The following is an 18,463-nucleotide window of genomic DNA, read 5'->3' as shown; positions in this document are numbered from 1 at the left end:
TTGATGAGGTATTAGATACAAGTTTTTCTTTTTAGAATGGAGTATAGCATATCTTTTAATTATGCCATAACCAGAATATAGGTTTCTCCTAAACACCATGGGGTACTTTTGGTTTCTTTGTAAGATAAGCATTTCAGTAAACTGTAATAATATGAGAAAACCCAGTGCTTGGACTAGAGTGACAGCATCTCCTTGTCTTTCCATCATTGCCTGGTACATTCAGCTTACCATTCCTTCCTTGTTAATCCTTAAATGGTTGATGTAAATTAGAAAATTATGAGAAAATCCTTTTTCCCTAGAGTTCCAATATCTTCCCTATATCTTTATCTTGCCTATTAATTTGTTCACATTCCGTGATTCCTGCTGGTTACTTATGAATGAACCCCAAGTCTTGGGAAAGAGTTAAAAACTAGTGAGTGTGGTAAATTTTTGTTAGAATACAAGCTTGGTGCTCTTTTACTTGTGGTTAGACATATACAGTAGGTATTAAACTTTAGGAGATATTCTCCTAGAGAAATACTAACTCAACAAGTTGCTCATATTGGGCAGGTAATATCAAATGAGAAGCCCATTTCACAGGAAAGCAATTAGAAATATTCAAATGGTTTCCATTTAGGTAGTTTAATAGTTGCAGAGCATTCCTTGCACAAAATAACAAGATATGCAAGAAGGGAAAGTGAGCAAAACATTCAAAATCAGACAACATGCTATACACCATTAGCTTTTTCTTGCTTACCCACTGACTTTCTAAGTCCTGCTTACCACTTGAATGGCTTTCTCTCCAACTCCTTTGCTGGATTTATCTTACACACTTGATACGTCATTCCACTAGTTTCAAACACTGACATTTTTATGATTTATTCCATCTTTAGATATGGTTTATACTTAGAGCAATAAGAAAAGCTCATCTTCCATTTGTCTATGTTTTGCTTTTAAAATGTGGTTTTAAAATAAGTTTATATATGGGGCCTCTCTGGTGGCACAAGGGGTTAAGACGCAACCTAAGAAACTGTTCGCAGCCTCTGCAGCATGAGTTCAATCCCTGGCCTGCCAGGGAGCAACCCACATGACGCGGCATCTCTCCTGACTCGCCCGCTGCTCCCCTCAGCAGTGTATTTTGGTCAGTCTGCCACTGTTCTGTTCCCCACTCTGTCGCTGGTGAATCCTCTCACCCCCTATGCCTCTGGCCTGTACCCCAGTTCTTGTGTGAATAAATAAAATAAGCTTATATAATTCCAAGTAAAACCATTAAAAGTTTCCTTAATATCTCATTCATTCATTCATTCATTCATTCTTGAAACAGAAGAATTCACACCAACAATTACTAAACTCATGAGGAATCAGTGAATGCGGGCTCTGTCACTGTGGGTGAAGAACTCTGTAAATTAGGTAATAAGGAGTGGAGAAGAGTCCCTTGCAGCTGCCCCTCACCTCTCAATCTATTTGCCACAGGGGCTGACACAGGTTCTGGAGAGAAGTGATTTGGTCCTGCCCATGCATCTTTGAATGTCACTCTGGCCATGACCACTGAGTATAATCATGTAAAATGCACACTACCCAAGGCCAGGGGTCCTGGCCTGCCTACCACATAGCTGAAAGGCTTATAGGGCTCTTCCAGTAAGAAATCTAGTCTAGCTGGCATTAGTTCGATTTGGTCTAAGTGATGATTATACTGTGGATTAAAATAATAAGACACTAAGCAAGGAACTATTAACACCAAGGTAATTATGAAGAGATAGTTACAGCATAGGATCTTTTTAATTCCTTTACAAAGATTTTTAAAAGATGGTTTCGACCAATAATTGAATTCAACTGTAGGGGAGTTCTCTATCTACTTACCCATGAACACTTAGCATAACCTCATACTTCAGAGGAATTGCTAAAGTCACTTTATTTTGCTTCAGATTGTCCATTTCCCCTTCATTTTCACTATGAATAAAACAAAAAACACCCTATTAGACTCCATCCAGCACAGAAATCATCTTAGAGAGAAATCATTACTACATGCCATGTATACTTAATACATCTGCAATAGTGCTTTTTGGCGAGTAGAAGTAAAAGCAGAAGTGGTAGTAAAAATTTTTAATGACAAGCCTGGAAGAAATTTGCTCTCATTATTTAAATTGCTATTTACTTCTATGCTGGCTAGAGGGTTTTTTTTTTTTTTGGTGGTTTCTTGAATCTTGTAAGCGAAATTTTCTATTGCAGACAATAGAACACGGGCTCATGGTTCCCCTAAAGTCTCCCACCCCTCCCAGGATGGGTCCACCTCCTTTAGTACAATTATTTTTCACAACAAAAGATACCAGGTGGCATGCACTGTGATGTTGAGGTCCTCTTCTGCTCTGCTGAGTGAACTTGCATCCAGGAGAAAGCTAACGTCTACCTGTAAAATCACATAGGGAAAGCCCCTTTTTATAATCTGAAGTACACATTCTATAATTTGAATTTAAAAATTAAAATTTTTGTAACATCTTATGGTCTGTGAAATGCAGAATCAAACTGTTTTTATAGGCATTGGCTAGTCCCTACACCAGGTGCTAGCTCCAGAGAAGCTGCTGAGTTAGTGGCAATCTTAAAACACCAGCGTTTCCACAAGTGATATTCAGAGACAAAGCCTCTTTTGAATGTAAAGACAGGCAGGTCCAGACTGACAAAATTAGAGATGCTTTAACAACTTGAGCGAGGACTCTTGCCAGAAACACCTTTTTTATATAGCAGAGGTAACATGCCTGGAAGACAGGGCCACCTGGGGTGGGGTGGGGGAGTGTTGAGTAAGGGCGAGACAGGGAGCAGAATTGTGATTGACACACTCACATGCCCATCTTGACATAAACATGTCCCCCCTCCCACTTTGAACAGTGAACATTGCCAAGAATATAAACACAAGCTTAAAGATCTCAAGCCCAGTGGCCTTAATTTTATTTCACCACTAAGCTACTCACCCCAAGTTAAAATTTATAATTTTGTATGTAGCTTAAATATAGAAAAAAAGTTACATTCTTGTTAGTAAAAACTTAAAATACTAAGTGCTTACCCTTGATAGATGATCTACATATATATAACCAACACTGCAGTCAAGTTTTACTATGCCAGAGTTGTCTGTTACTTCACAATTTATTTGCTTCTCTTCCTAAAGGGAAAATTGAAGCAACTGGTTTAGATGTGAGAGGAACAAGAATTTTGTAACATATGTTTAAGGGTGGTTTTTGAAAAGAAGATCATCTCTGAAGAATTTGCTTTCCTGGAAGATGATTTTCTGTTTTATTTTTGAGTATAAATAAATGATAGAAATATATGTGTATAGCTTTATTCTAATATTAGCATACATTCTCCACAGAATTATTCCTGACTTGTGGCTTTCATCCATGTTTGTACATTCTCTATTTAATCCAAGGCCTAGTTCCTTGAAAAATCATGAGACAAGGAATTCAGAAGCTCCATTTTTTCATTGGTCCTTTTCTGGCTTGGAGGTGATAATGTGTTAAAGGTAACTGTATATAAACTATTAGCAATAAGATACATGTAAGTTCAATACATACATACTCAAGTATTCAAGGAAGGATACATTTCCATGTGTATGTGTATAGATGAAAATTTCCCAGAATATTTGTTTCTTCTTACCTTTGCAAATAGGAAATAAATAATCTTAAGAAAAAGGGTAATAGATATTTATCTGTGAGAAATCAATGTTTTCAATGCCCTTAGTGTGAAGAAATGGTCTCTGGATAAAAGATGGATAATATGATAAAGAATAGAGAGGCTCAAAAGAGAAAGCATTTGAGGCATTTCTTTTTGAAATTCAACCTTATAAATACCTATTCAACCTTATGAAATCCCATGATGGATTTAAATGCTCATGACTGAAGCACAGTGATTAAAAAAAAATAAGTTTTCAGGAAATGAGAAACTTGTTCTGCAATCTAGCTATCAGGATTTCAGAATTTGTGGAGGATGGCTGATTCTGCCATTTTGGAGATCCTTTGACAGCTGGACAGTGTAAATTTCAAATGCAGAGCAGTAACTCTGGAAAGCCCAGTATGGCAGACCAATAGTGGGTGTGCAGTGACCCCCCACCATGAGGACTATCACAGCCCTAAAGGAGGGTGTACCAGTGAGAAAAGCAGTGGCACTCAAGAAGCTTCTTGGACAACTGAACAATTATTTCACTCATAGCAATATTTGGGGGCAGGAAGTTGACTCGAGCTCAGTTAGACCCCAAGGAACTTGCCATTTTGATCAGGAGTATGGAGGAACTTTTAAAATCAATGGAAGCCCAAGTGATAACCCTAGTATTAAGACTAAAACCCAAGCATTCATACTTCAATTTGAAGGAAATTATACCACCTATCTATTTTTTTTTTAAAGATTTATTGATAGATTGATTTACACATACAAGCACTGGGTACAGTCAGAATCGTGGGAGGGTGAGAGAATTCACCAGAGCCAGAGCAGGGAGCAGAGCAGGCAAAGGGACCGAAGTACACTGCTGAGGGGAGCAGCGGGCGGCAGGGGAGGTCTGCACGCCATGAGGGGCCCTCCTCTGGTGGCCGGGGAGCAGCCGGGGATCGAACCGGCACTGCAGAGGCTGCGGGCAACTTCGCAACCCAGCGCTCAACCGCTGTGCCACCAGGGAGGCCCCCTATCTATTTTTTTAATTAAGTATAATATCATAGTATCATGCTATTATGGTTTTGGTTTGTTGAGGTAAAGTAGGTTTACATCATTATATCTGCTTTGAGGTTTGAGGGTTATAATTTAACCGCTACCTCTACAAATGTATATTCTCACACCCTGTCCACCATCAGTACCCCAAATAATCCTCTACCGTGTTTCTTGGGGCCCCTTCCCTCTCACACTCACCATCTAGTTGCCTAAATTTCAGTCTGATGGTAAAGGTTTTTTTTTTGTTTGGTTTTGCCTGAACCTTTGTTATGTTTTCCTGTACTCCACAGGTAAGTGGGACCGTCCTGTATTTGCCTTTCTCCTTCGACTCATTTCTACTAGTATTATCCTCTCCAGTTCAATCAATATTGTCACAAATAGCAAGAATCCATTCTTTTTTTCACAACTGGGTAATATTCCATTGTATATTTCACACATACACACACACACACACACACACACACAGAGAGAGAGAGAGAGAGAGAGAGAGAGAGAGAGAGAGAGAGAGAGAGATTTTTCTGATCTATTCCTCTATTGTTGGGTATTTAGGCTTGTTTTTGATACTTACCAGATCTAGAATCTTAATGAAATAAAGACCGGAGGGCACTTTGATATGCAGAGTTGTTTCATATGCATCATCTCCAGCATTAAACAAAGATACATTCAACATTAATGTCTTCATACTTCCAACAGCAAGATAGGTTTTGTTTTCATGTGGCCTGAAAATTAAGTAGTATTATTTAGTTGTAGCTGGGAAATAAAAATCCCATCTCATTTATCCTCAAATAAAATACTGATTTGGAAAAACCATGGAAATAACTCCAAGAAAGTAGATGAAAATCCATGTTAAAAAAGAACTCAGTTCCCCATAGCTTTGAAATATTTCCCAAGAACAGGCTTTTAAATAGTTACCATTAAACTTAACTGCTTTCGGTTTTCTTTCCAGTTTAACTTCTGCTTTCTATAATTTTAAGTTTTTCTTCATTATTTCACAATGTTTTTCTAAAAGCAAAGCACATTTCTTTCTTCTTAAAAAATCCTTCAATAGACTGAAACTAGCTGCCACAGAAACCAAGAAACCAAGGAGAAGGAGGAGGGGAATAGAGGGAACTAGGAGAAGAGAAGAGAGAGAAAATTTCCATCAAAATAGAAACTGTTTAGGTAGAACTGAGCCTGTCATCATCGAGGACTACTATGTACAGAAAACAAGTCCAACTAAAATGTGTGGGCTTAGAATTTCTTAAGGTGTGCCGGGTACCTCTACCAATAACTAGACCAACAGAATTGCAGAAATGTTTCACTGCTCGGTGGAGAAGGTGAGCAGGCTGCTGTAAACTCAGATTTAAGTTCTGGCTCTATCCCTAGTTCTTCTGAGGGAGGAGGGCTCACTTAGCCTCTTTTAGCCTCAGTCACCCCATCTGTAATAACTACCATTCAGTGAAGATTTGGGTTATGTACAGTCTATGATATTCTCACAACACATTTATATATTAGGACTTGAGGCTTAAGGAATTTAGCCAAGACCCACTGCTAGAATATTCTCAAGTCTCAAGGTCAATGAAAACTCTTAACCTACACAGTTTATTCTCCCTATTAAAGGATTAGAAGTAATGAACACAAAAGAAAATTTTCAGGATACAGCATGTTATGATTCTGTAAGCTTTCATCATAAACAGATGTTTTTAGATATTCAATGGTAGATTTTTTTTAAATAATTAGATCAACCAGAGAAGGATATGATTAAGGACAGAGTTTAAGAATGGGTTTAAAAATTTTTGCTTTTAAGCATTACCAGAAGATGCATGACTGACAAACTGAACATAAAAGCTCCTGTATAGTAAATCATTATGTTTATTAACTTTGGTACAAAAATAGCCTTGAAAAAGTTTCCACCATTATAGAGCTTGTCTAGTAAAGGACAGACATAAATGTACATGAGTATAAATACAAGGGAAAGTTTATGAATGAAGGACTCTGGGAGACCAGGGCAGGGAACCACTTTTGCCTGGGGTGTCAAAGGCATGTAGTTTCTTGCTTTTCTATTCTTATTACATAGGGTGAGCTGAATGAAGTTTAAAAAAAAAAAAAAAACTCTTTGAATTAATAAAACTCTAAATAAAGCATTTAGGCTCATGATTGAACTTAACTTGGATTATACCCTTAATGCTTTCTCAAATCCTTCTCCAATCCAGTTTTCACATACCAAAGAGGGTCACTTTCCAGAAAGTAAATGTGCCTGCTTAATATCCTGCAGTGCCTTCAAGAAAGAGTCTAACTCATTGGCATGACAAATGAGGCTTTCAAGAACTAGCCTCTGTGTCACTTTCCTCTGCACCACTCACTTGCTTTTAGACAGGTGTGTTCAAACCCTACTTCCAGCAGCTCCTCGACTTTTAACATCTTTCCTCTTGATGCATCTGCCTCGCTTGTACTTGTTCTTCAAGGTTCAGTTTAATGGTAACATCAAATTCTTGAAAGTTTTACAGTTTTTACCCAGCCTAGCATTCCCCCTAACCAAAGTCAGATGGTGGCTTCTTCCAGAGTACCTAGGGCAGCTCTATAAAACATTATTTCCACAATCTGGTTTTTCTCACCACTAGACTACATTGTTCTGGAGAGATGATGGGTCATGACTATTATCATTGTTTTCTCAGGGTCTAGCAATGGAGTATTCAAAAATACAATTGGTATTTAAATGTATCAAACATTAAAGAGGTTTGGGTAACACTAAAGGAACACATGGGGGAAAATTGGGGAAACTATTGGATACATGTTCGCTAAAACTTCATGAATTCATCATTATAAATTCTGTCGAATTATAGTTATATTTATCTGTTCTGTGATGATACACAAATCCTAAAAGTGACACTAAGATAAGGAACATCTATACCACTCATGTGCTCTGTACCCAGCCAATACAACCAATGTTTTAGGAGCAATACAATTCATGGTAACCTCAGTCATAGAGAGAGGTATAGTTTTTGAGAGGTAAAATTATTAATTCTCACGAACATCAGAATATACACACAGGTTACAAAGTTTGGGAATGTTTCTCCACCTGTATGCCTCTAATACAATTTTGTGAAACTGAACAAACAGGTCACTTAAAAGTTCTTCTCCTCTTATCCTGATTTTTTCCATCTTCAACTTATTTACCAAGGCAGAACACACATGTAGAAAAATGCACTATCCTAAATATACAACTCGGTAAATTTTTTAAAACCGAATACATGCAGGAAATCAAGACCCAGACCAAAGAAAACATCACCAACACTTGTGCCCCTCCAGTTGCTGCCCCACCTACCATCTTGCTTTTCCTAGTACAGACTGTCTTTGCCTGGTTTTATAATTTATATAAATAGAACCACAGAATATGTCATCTTTGAGTTTTAGCTTTTCTTTACTCAAGATTATGTGTGTAAGATCAAGCTATATCAATGCATAGAGTTGTACAATGTTTAATTTCATTGGTGAATTTATCCCACTTTGGCAATTCTACTTTGGAGCTATTATATTCCTGTGAGGAACTCAAGTATGTAATTCTGTTGGATCAGTTGCCCTATCAATGAGCAGAGTGAAATGTACAGTTTTTTAATCCAGAATTTTAACCCAGATTTTAATTCCTCAAAATCTCTAAGTCAGGCTAATTTTAGCAATCAGCTTAAATTATATTAACAAACTGCATATAATTAACAGAACACACCATACTTCAAGGAGCTATATTTAAATGACAAAAGATGAAATGTTCCACAGTGTAGAGTAAAAGCAAGCATACTTGGAGCCACTGTGTGAGAGTTTAGAGATGTTTCCTAAAACGCACATTCAGACCTCTGCGGGTTATGGGCTGCCTTGGTGCCACCATGACAGAGCGGAGTAGAAGACACAGACATCACTTTCCCACAAAAAATAACATAGTTACTACTTGTCTTCTCATGAAGAATGCTCTCTGCCATAGAGCAAGCTGTTGAGTATAATAAATTTCAAAATAAGCACAACATATACTATTACTGCATTTAAAAGCTCCATATTCTGACAATAGAGGTTTCATTATTTCACACAGTATGACACACCATTAGGAAGAAGTGACCCCCTCCCCAGAGTCAGAGCTCCTTGACTGATACTCAAGACACTGAGAAGAAAGGAATGAGAACATGTTCATATGCAGCTTCTCTAGCTTCAGATCTCTGGATTTAAGAAATCATTTCTTGAAGGATGTGTAATAAGCAAAGCAGTTATTCTAAAGCATGGTTATCATTTCCAGGTGAAAGACGCTTGATAGTATGCTATTTCTCCCTACATTTTAGGGGATGGCTGCAACTTACTTATGTCTGTGTTGAAAACCTTTGTGTTATGGTAGGAACACATCTGCTTGGTAGCACTGCGTTAAATGGCAGAGAGAAAACGTGTGGCAACAAGGCTGTCCTACATTCCCCCTACTGTTCTATAATCATGTTACAACTAAAGGAACCTAAGAGGTTCTAAAAGTAAACTTCAGCTTGACATTAAAGTTTAATTAAGACTTGTAGAAGAGCTGCCTAGAAATAGACATTTATAAAATATTCTGGCTTGGAACCAAAGCATTAGTCACTGAACACCTTTGGGAAAGAAGTTGGCACTTAGACAAGCAACAGAAGGTGAAAGCACTGCATAAACAGCTAGGTTCCAAGACAACAGCAAATTAAAGAGAAACACAATGTTCACATTTCAGCAGCTAGACTCCTGGTTTATTTTCCATTTTTAAGCTATTTTGCTACATTACCATAATTATGATTCTACTTCCTTTTTTTACATACATCTTACCGTATCTTGATTCATTAACAAGGTGCCATCGGGAAGATACCCACCAGCTTTTTATGTGAGACATAATAAAGGACCAGGTGCACATCTGGAAGTGCGACAAGACTGAACCAGAGCTTTCCCCGGGAACCATAGTTCATTCTTCATTAAAACATGCATAATGCAGACTTGAAATTTACAAAGCAGCCTAGAATCCACATAATTTAAACAAATGAAAGTACTGTGTACATACAGAATCATAACTTAATAAGTGAAAGAGGAAAAATAGAAAAATGATGTATTTCAATAGTACGCTCTGTTTTTTCCTGAGTGAATGATATTGTTTTATTTTGCAAGAAATGCTCCCCAGAGTCTTAGCCTAATGAATGCAGTTTGTCTCGATAAAATGAATTAATGCTTTGTTACTAACTTGTTTTTAATCAAGATGCTGAGACCAAATATAACATAAACTGATGTGTACTTGTGTCAAGGTACCTGCAGTAAGTCAATAGGCCCGAGTAAAATGTTACCTTCTTTTCTCTTTACTATTGACTTGAGGAAAAAAGAAAGCATTAGAAATTTCTCATTAATACACCAGTTACCTGACATCTAGAAAGGCTTTATTAAATACAGGCAAACTCACTGAGGTCCAGAGGAGCACAGCCAAAGAACATGAACTGGAAGACTGAACTAGTATTAGCATGTGTCAGTGTATAAAGCATATAACTCATCGTCCCCAAGCTCTGACATTAGTGAGGAAATTATTCCTATCACCTCCACTTTCAAAATGAAGGATTTGTTAGATTTGCTGTTTTGGGGTACCAGTTTAGTGGCAGATGTTGTTCATAGGTCACTGTCTTGCAACAGTGATTTCCTTTCTTAGCTACTAACAGAACCCCAGGTTATTCAGGTAGAACTCCCCCGATAACACAGAAGACAAGGTCCTTGTTCAGCTTCAGGGAAAGGTTATGATCAATCATAATATGATCAAAATCTCACCATTCTCCTTCACTGGGGTAGATTTAAAGTGAGCATGGGACACAGACTGGGTTAATCAGAAGTCTGCTAAGTGCCTGGAATTGTCTTAGGCAGCATTGAGAGGACATAGAATTTTGCTCTTGCTTCCTATTTCTTGTCAGGTCCCTGGGCACTGCTACCTCTGGTGATCACAGGGCAAAAGCCAAGAGAAGTGGAAAGATGACCATGAGTATCCAGTTTCAGGAGCTGCACACTAAGCCTGAAAGCACCTCCTCCAGACTGCTTAGTATGCAAAATAATTAAATGCCATTATTGTTTAAGTCACTATTAGTCAAATATTCTGTTGCTTGCAGTTGAAAGCATTCTTAATTGATAGGAGCAGTTGTTCAGGAAAAGCCTGCATGGTTTACCCGGAAGCACGGACTGAGGCATAGGAGTGTCATTTACGTTGACAATATAAAGATTTGATTTCAAACTGCTGATGGAATGGCAAGTGCCTTCCATATTTGTAATCTTGATCAAATTGCGTGTGTTAATTTTCATTTTACAGTGGCAGTACATTTGAATATAGTTGATTTTTCTGAGACTTTATATTTGGGGAGGAAGCTCAACTTAGAAAAATAGGACAGACTGCATAAGTGCTGCTTAGTTTGTGGTTGGCAGTCTACTACTGCAGTGTTCAGAAATTCATGTCCTTTACTAAGTACATACATTTACCTAGAGCAGGTCTACAGCTCTGGGGCACATAAATGCCACTGGCGTCTGTAGAGTTATAGTCAGGAGAGTGCATAGAACATATTGCCTATTATTACTGAGTAGAGAGAGGACACTTTAGTGGGAGAAGCAAATTTTTGTCTAATACATTATAATTTAATATGCAAAGCAGCTTGTGAGAACCTCTCACTGTGGGTGTGAAAAGGTAAATAGAAGGGTTTTCAGGAATTAGGAAATTCCTGAAATAAGTGATCATTTGCATTAAAAAAAGCCTTTAAATTCCCTAATTGATACAAAAGGTGTGGTGTTCCTACTGTACTTTGCACTGGCATTCATGATACTGTAAATCTCATAAGGCTAAAACCTGTTGAGCACCCCCAGGATATAAAAAAACAACAAGCTGGGGAAGAAGGCTGGAAAGTATATAGAAAAAGTTTAGAAGTTATTGGCAAAATTTCAATTTATGACCAAACTAAAACTTATCATGATCTATATATATTAAAATCATAATGTATCAAAAATTACTTTTATTGAACCTTCATGTGTGCCAGGTTTTGTTTGTTGCATTTGGCCTGTATTATTGCATTTTCTCTTTAAAACAACTTTACACAGTAAAAACTATCTCTTTATCAAAGGGGAAAGAGGTTTCACTGAGATTAAATCAGCTAGAAAATGGTTGGTAAACTTGAACCAGGTTATTTTGACTTCAAAACTGAAACTCCTAAAGAGACTTCCATTGTCCCAATGTATATTCTTTGCGCCTCTGTTAAATATTAGTTGACCATATATATGTGGTTTTACTTCTGGGCTCTCTATTCAGTTCCATTGTTCTATGTATCTGTTTTTGTTCTAGTACTATACTGATTTTATTATTATGGCCTTATAATATAGTTTGAAGGTTGGGCCTGTAAATGGTGCTGAGAAAACTGGACTGTCATATGCAAAAGAATGAAACTAGACTATCTCACACTGTACACAAAGATCGACTCAAAGTGGATAAAAGACTTGGATGTAAGACCAGAAACCATGAAATATATAGAGGAAAACATAGGCAAAACACTCCATGACATAAGCTTCAGAAACATCTTTAAGGGCACATCTCTAGAAGCATGCAAAACAAAGGAGAATATAAACTAGGACTACATAAAATTAAAAAGCTTCTATATAACAAAAATAGCAACCAACACAAAGAGACACCCTACTGAATGGGAGAAAATTTTTGCACACCATACAACTGATAAGGGACAGATATCAAAGATCTACAAAGAGCTCACACAACTCAACAAAAGCAAAGCACACAAACCAATCAAAAAACGAGCAGAAGAGCTAAATACACTTTTCCAAAAAAGAAATTGGCAAATGGCCAATGGGCATATGAAAAAATGTTCAACATCACTTATTAGGGAAATGCAAATCAAAACCACAATGAGATACTACCTCACAACTGTGAGAATGGCCCATAAAAATAAACAAAAACAAACAAAAAATGCTGGTGAGGAAAACAACATTGCTAGTGGGAACACAAATTGATCCAGCCACTATGGAGAGATGCATGAAAGTTCCTCAAAAACACTAAAAATGGATCTACCCTAAGGACCCAGTGATTCCACTCCTAGGAATCTACCCATAGGACACAAAAACACTAATCCAAAAGGAAACCTGCACCCCTATGTTTATTGCGGCACTATTTACGATAGCTAAGATGTGGAAACAACCTAAATGCCCCCCAAAAGATGAATGGACAAGAATATGTGGTCTATATACACAATGGAATCCTACTCAGTGATCAAGAAAGACAAACTAATACCATTTACAGCAACATGAACAGACCAGGGAGGGATTATGCTATACAAAATAAGTCCGAAGGAAAAAGATCTATATTGAATGGTTTCACTTAAATGGGGAGTATAGAGAAACCAAACAAAGGATCAGAAAAACCACAAAACCTGCAAGCTGACCATAGATTTGAGGCAAACAGCAAGGCAGTAGGAGATATGGATAAGGGTCAAATAGGGGAGGGACGAGCATAAGGAACTGTGGTGATGAATCATAGTGTTGTGGGAGAACTACAGGATGAGGGGAGAAATCAAATACTGTCTAAAAATTAACCATGATGTAAGAAAAAAGCTACAAAAAACAAAAATGAAATTCTTAACCACTCTATCACATTGATTCTCAGATTTTAGTGTGGTAAGAACCACTTGGAGGCTTATAAATAATGAACATTTCTGGTCATGTCTCCATAGATACTGATCTGTATGGTCTGGGATAAAGGAAACTGCATTTCTATCAAACATTGCAAGTGATTCTCATGAAGGTGACTCAAGGAACACAATTTGAGAAACACTGCCCTGCACTCTGTTGGCTGCCATTTGAAAACAGAGTGGACTTAGTTCCACTAAGACATATATTATCTCTTCAAATTAAAAATTCAAAATAGACTGTGTAATTTCTTATTGTGATAAAATACATATTCAATTAAGGAAAAGCAAACAATTTGATTAAATGAAAAGTAATGCATCTTAATTAAATAAGATGTATTTTCATTCTGAAGAAAAGAAGCATTCTTAGTAATTTTTCCATGTAAAGGTCAATGTGTCATTTTCTCAAAGCCCACAGGGATTGCAATAAAAGGTGACAAGCCCCCAGCAGAAGTGTATGAGTTAAGAATATGAAAACACTCCTTTTTTATAGCTTAGATAAACAACTCCACACACAACTTTTCTTCCTATCTAAGGTCTAGAATGGCAAAAACAATAAGGAAACTGAGCATTTTAGGAAAACACCAAGAAAAGTAAACATTTCAGAAAGAAAATACATACAGGAAAATGATGATTATAAATTATTCAACTAATAAATCAACAAAGGAACCACATTTCATGCTGTGACACAAAGCACAAAGTTAGTAGTCATTGTTTTAGGGCTATACAGGCAGCCAATCTGGATAATTTAAGTATATAAAGTCCAATTATCAATCAAATAGGTTAGGGCGCTTCTTGGCCCTCAAACTGTGGATGCTTAAGGCTATACTGGCATTGCTGACATGAAATAATTAATCTATTCTCTGCCATATGTGATCTCACCCCAGCAGGGTACACAACATTGTTTGTCAACCTTTTTACTCATTTTTAGTTGACTTCCTACCCTGTTTATCTTAACAGCTATTCTGAATTTTCCCCCATTTTGTTCTAGTTCCCAAATCCCTCAAGGCCCTCACTTTCCATATATAAGCTAGCTTTTTATCTTGACCATCTATGAATTCTCGATATTTCCCTTCCTTCCACATTAAGATTTCTTAATATCAAACATCTTTTCACAGATACTTAAGATAAAGAAAATCTTAACTTTTTTCTAAGGCTAACTCCACCAGCTGAGTCTCATCTGGTCATACATGCTATTTCTCTTAGGATCTTGTTCCATTTCTGGCAAACATCTATTAGTTACCTACAACATTTCAGGCATTGTGTTAGGAGCTGGTGACAAAAAAGAAGGGACTCCACTTTGAAGCAACTTACAACACAGTGTGGAGACAGACATTACAGTGGTGAGCTCAGGTACTATGGGACTGGGGCATAGGGCAACTTCAGTTTATGTAGCTGGGGGGAGAAGGGGCTTTACCTAGGAAACCTTGACTCAGGAAGGCACGACGTGGCTAAGCAACTGTAAGTATTCCACCTTCAGAGGGAAAAGTCCCATGAATTGGGGGGAAAGGAAACTCAAGCATTTAGATTAAATGCTGCAATGAGCCATTCAAGTGTTGCTACCATATGTGTGGGTTAAAAGTTCACTCTGAAAACTGTGGTAGAGGATTTAGAAGAAAGCAAAATCTGAGACCAGTAGTCCCAAAAGCAAGACAGTTCCGCAATCTAAGTAGGATACTGACTGGAGCAATAGTGATAGAGATACAGAAGTATGATGGATTAAAAAATACATTTAGGTGGTAATATTACGGGACATACTAAATTAGATATCAGGAATAAGAAAGAGAGAAGAATGCAGACCGTGTTCTAGATTTCTGGCACTGTTGGTTAACTAAGGGTTGTGTCATTTGGTGGGCAATGATTGGGCACCCAAGGGGATATGCCTCATGGATAACTGGATGTGGGGGTATTGAGCTCAGAGATACTGACTTGGCATCAAAAGTGTAGGCAGGCCAGGTAGTTGTGGGCAAGAGTATCTAGGGAAGATATGGAAGTGTGAGAAAGGAGTGAGAAAGGACCATTTAGGGAAATAACAGCTAAAATCGAAGATCTTCTAAAGACCACGAGAACAGGCTAGAACGTTGGAGAGTAGGATGGCATCACAGAACTTAAAGCAAAAGTCGTTCAGAAGAGAAAGTAAACAACTGTCAAATGCTTCAGAGGAGAGTGCAAGGAGAGCCTAAAAAGTGCCTCCCTGGATTTAGGGAGATTTCTCTTTCCAATTGATTCTTTTCCCTGCCTTTGTCCCTTGCTTATATCTTCCTACGATTAATAATATTTGATAAATACATAAAAACGTGTCTGTTGAACCAGCTGATTCCCAGTACATTCTCCTTCCCTTAATCATGGACTGTCATTTGGCTACCACCACACTGAAAATTTCTACTTAAAATTTGCCAGTGACATCCTTTTCTTCCATTACTCACATTTTAAATGCCAACTCCTGTGACCTTTCTGTATGTTCTCTGATCTTTTAATGTCTTTTTACAATATTAACTCTTCTTTTTACAGTATCCATAGGTTATTTCACCATGGACTTGGCTCTTCTCAGTTCTCTGAAGATACCTTTTCAGGATCCCTCAAGGACTCCCTATTCTTGGTTCACCTTTAAATAAAATTGCCCCAGCAAGATTTGATTTTTAGTTCTTTCCTTTATGACATTCTCATATCTACACCCACCCCCCCACCCCACCCAATTCTCAACCCCCAGGGCATTATCACTAGTCACTAATGTATAGAGGATTTCCAAATATATCTTGACCTAGATTTTCAAGTGGAGAGCTATGTACAGAAGTCCTTCCAAAGTCAACATGCCCAAATCTAAACCTGCCTCCTTTACATCCCTACCTCCCCCAAATAGTTACCCATTTTCCTGTCCTTTGGCTAATGCCCTTTTCACTTCTTTCAATTCCCAAGAGTAATAAGCCTTCAATGTGAACTATGGATTATCTCTCTCTAGTCTTCATTTTCACATTTTCCCTCTGTTATGCAAAACTAATAGAACAGGAAATCTAGGCATAATACAAATCTGCAATGTTTCATTCCCCATCATAAATTACTAACAACAATCAACATTCATCTAGTTTTCACCTTGTACTAGGAGCTATTCTGAACACATCACATATTTTCCTTTCACTGTTTTCCCTTCTATGAATTTAGAAGCAAATACGAAATTTTTTTGTACATCAGTTTGAATTTTGTAATCAGATTCCTGGGTGATAAAAAATTGAGCATTGTGTAGTGAAGGTTAGCTCATTTTGACACCAAAATTCTATTAGCAGGCATTTACAAATATCTAAAATATAACTACAGTTCTGATAATGACAGCCCAAAGCACAGTTAAATTCTGAAATACCTCCTGAGTTTCAATAAAGATAAAATATGCTTCATAAAGCTAGGTGCTCACAAATTCTCATTCTTTCAAAAGAAATGGTAATCTCTAAGTTGTGCACCGCTTGGGGGTGATGGACAGATCACTATATCTTTCTTGGGAGTGTGAGGTTTGTTTCTAGTTCTTTAAATGCTACCAAACCCCAAGGATTAGTACTTAGTCTGTTTCTCTTTGGAATCCCACACATACACATTCATTATCACATCTTGATGAATAACAGAATATGTTACACTTACCTCAAAAATCCAATTTTTGCAGAAACCTGCAAATCAGCAGAACAATTTTCATAGGCACAAAATCTTGCAAAGTTTACCTGGAAATAAAATATGATAAAATTTGCATCTTAATCAGTAGGGATATGTTTCTATGTTTTTAATTTTTTTAATTAAGGTAACATTAGTTTTCAACATGGCATATGATTCAGAAATACAGCATCCCACCTCTTCAAGTGTATGTCACCACACCACAACCATCACCAAGAAAAAGACATTCATAAACACACAAGGGAAAATGAAATTAATTTTATTCTACCTCACCTGAAAAGTTCAATTTGAGAATTAGTAGGTTTAAATGGCAAGTAATTGCATGACTAAAGAAACTAAATTCTTCCAACAGGCAAATGTAAAGCCTAGATTTGATAAGCAGAAATATGGTCGCTTTTCACAACTATTATGAAAGAAAAATTAAGCTTAAACAAACTGTGACAGTACCTTGCGCAAGTGTTTAAAACCTGTGTTGCTAGGCTTTTCTTTGTCAGGTTCCTCTCAATTTAAAATTTTCTGTGGTGGCAGCAATTTGACCCCATTTGTTACAGATAAGCATGACACTTAATTTTCACAGATGGTAGGACATTGCTTTTGTATTTGTTGAAAATAAAATGTAGACATTTTTCAGGACACATTGAATAAAATTAGGTATATCATGAAGGTTCCAGATGTTGTTTAATTCTGGGTATTTTAATAGAACCCAGAGATACTCTGCATACCACATGGAAAGACCCAAGGAATAAGCTGGATGAAAGAAAAAAACAGAAATAGAGACAAATTAAGGCAGTTGAGAGGAAAATGTGAAAGAGATGCCGCAGAAAGAGAAAGTCAGAGAAGGAGTAGGTACACAAGATGGGAAATGACTAGACTGTGCACAACACGCCACAGACAGCCTCCACCAGGGGAGCAGAGGCAAGGTAGAAACCCTTCTCTAAATGATTAAGTAAACACGACTTTTTCCTACCACTCTTATTTGTAACAAATGTCATTTAAGAATCAAAATATAGATTATCCTTAACGTAACTATAATACTTACAATATTGAGATTTTCGTTACTAAAGACTTTTTAAAACAGTTGATATTGAAAACTGAAGCTCAACAGAAGAGCGAAAAAAACTGACTTCCATAAATATTTTCACAGAAGGATAGAGAAAAAACTTGCATTTAAGATATCACCTTCATTAGACCTCTGATGTCTTACAGTGACTGAGGGACAATTTTGTTTGGGCAAGAGATGAGCTAGACTTTTAAATCTTCCTTTCATCTTTCACATTCTGCATGCCACTAGCAAATACTCTGATACTTTGAACAAAAGCTTCCACCATGCCCCAAATATCTAGTTGAACATGTTTTTGCATTGTTGGACAGTAAAGGTCAAGACAACTGCATCTTGGGCATAATACACACTGTCAGGGAAATGGTCAGAAAAAGCAGTTTACTGGTTAGAATAGAGGATCCTCTGAATATGCAGG

The 18,463-nt window shown here is 37.3% G+C and overlaps 1 protein-coding gene across 2 annotated transcripts in view; it reads right to left on the bottom strand.

Annotated features, from left to right (window-relative positions):
- ITGA4 (integrin subunit alpha 4) overlaps nt 1-18,463 on the bottom strand; it is a 79,997-nt gene that overhangs the window by 10,575 nt on the left and 50,959 nt on the right. Inside the window, exons 17-21 of one of the 2 annotated variants that reach the window (XM_037523657.2) lie at nt 16,962-17,038; nt 5,234-5,384; nt 3,038-3,133; nt 2,307-2,386; nt 1,840-1,929 (exon numbers count right to left, since the gene is read on the bottom strand). In XM_037523657.2, the coding sequence (XP_037379554.1) occupies nt 1,840-1,929; nt 2,307-2,386; nt 3,038-3,133; nt 5,234-5,384; nt 16,962-17,038 (494 nt within the window). Of the gene's footprint in view, nt 1-1,839; nt 1,930-2,306; nt 2,387-3,037; nt 3,134-5,233; nt 5,385-15,765; nt 15,940-16,961; nt 17,039-18,463 lie in introns of those variants that run through there. The other variant, XM_037523658.2, reaches the window with a different exon arrangement.

Source organism: Talpa occidentalis, unplaced genomic scaffold (genome assembly GCF_014898055.3).
Source record: "Talpa occidentalis isolate TD23 unplaced genomic scaffold, MPIMG_talOcc4v2.1 talOcc4.3, whole genome shotgun sequence".
Classification (NCBI taxonomy): Eukaryota; Metazoa; Chordata; class Mammalia; order Eulipotyphla; family Talpidae; genus Talpa; species Talpa occidentalis.
The sequence above is the reverse complement of the archived record's forward strand: the minus strand, read 5'-3'. Positions and strand labels throughout refer to the sequence as shown.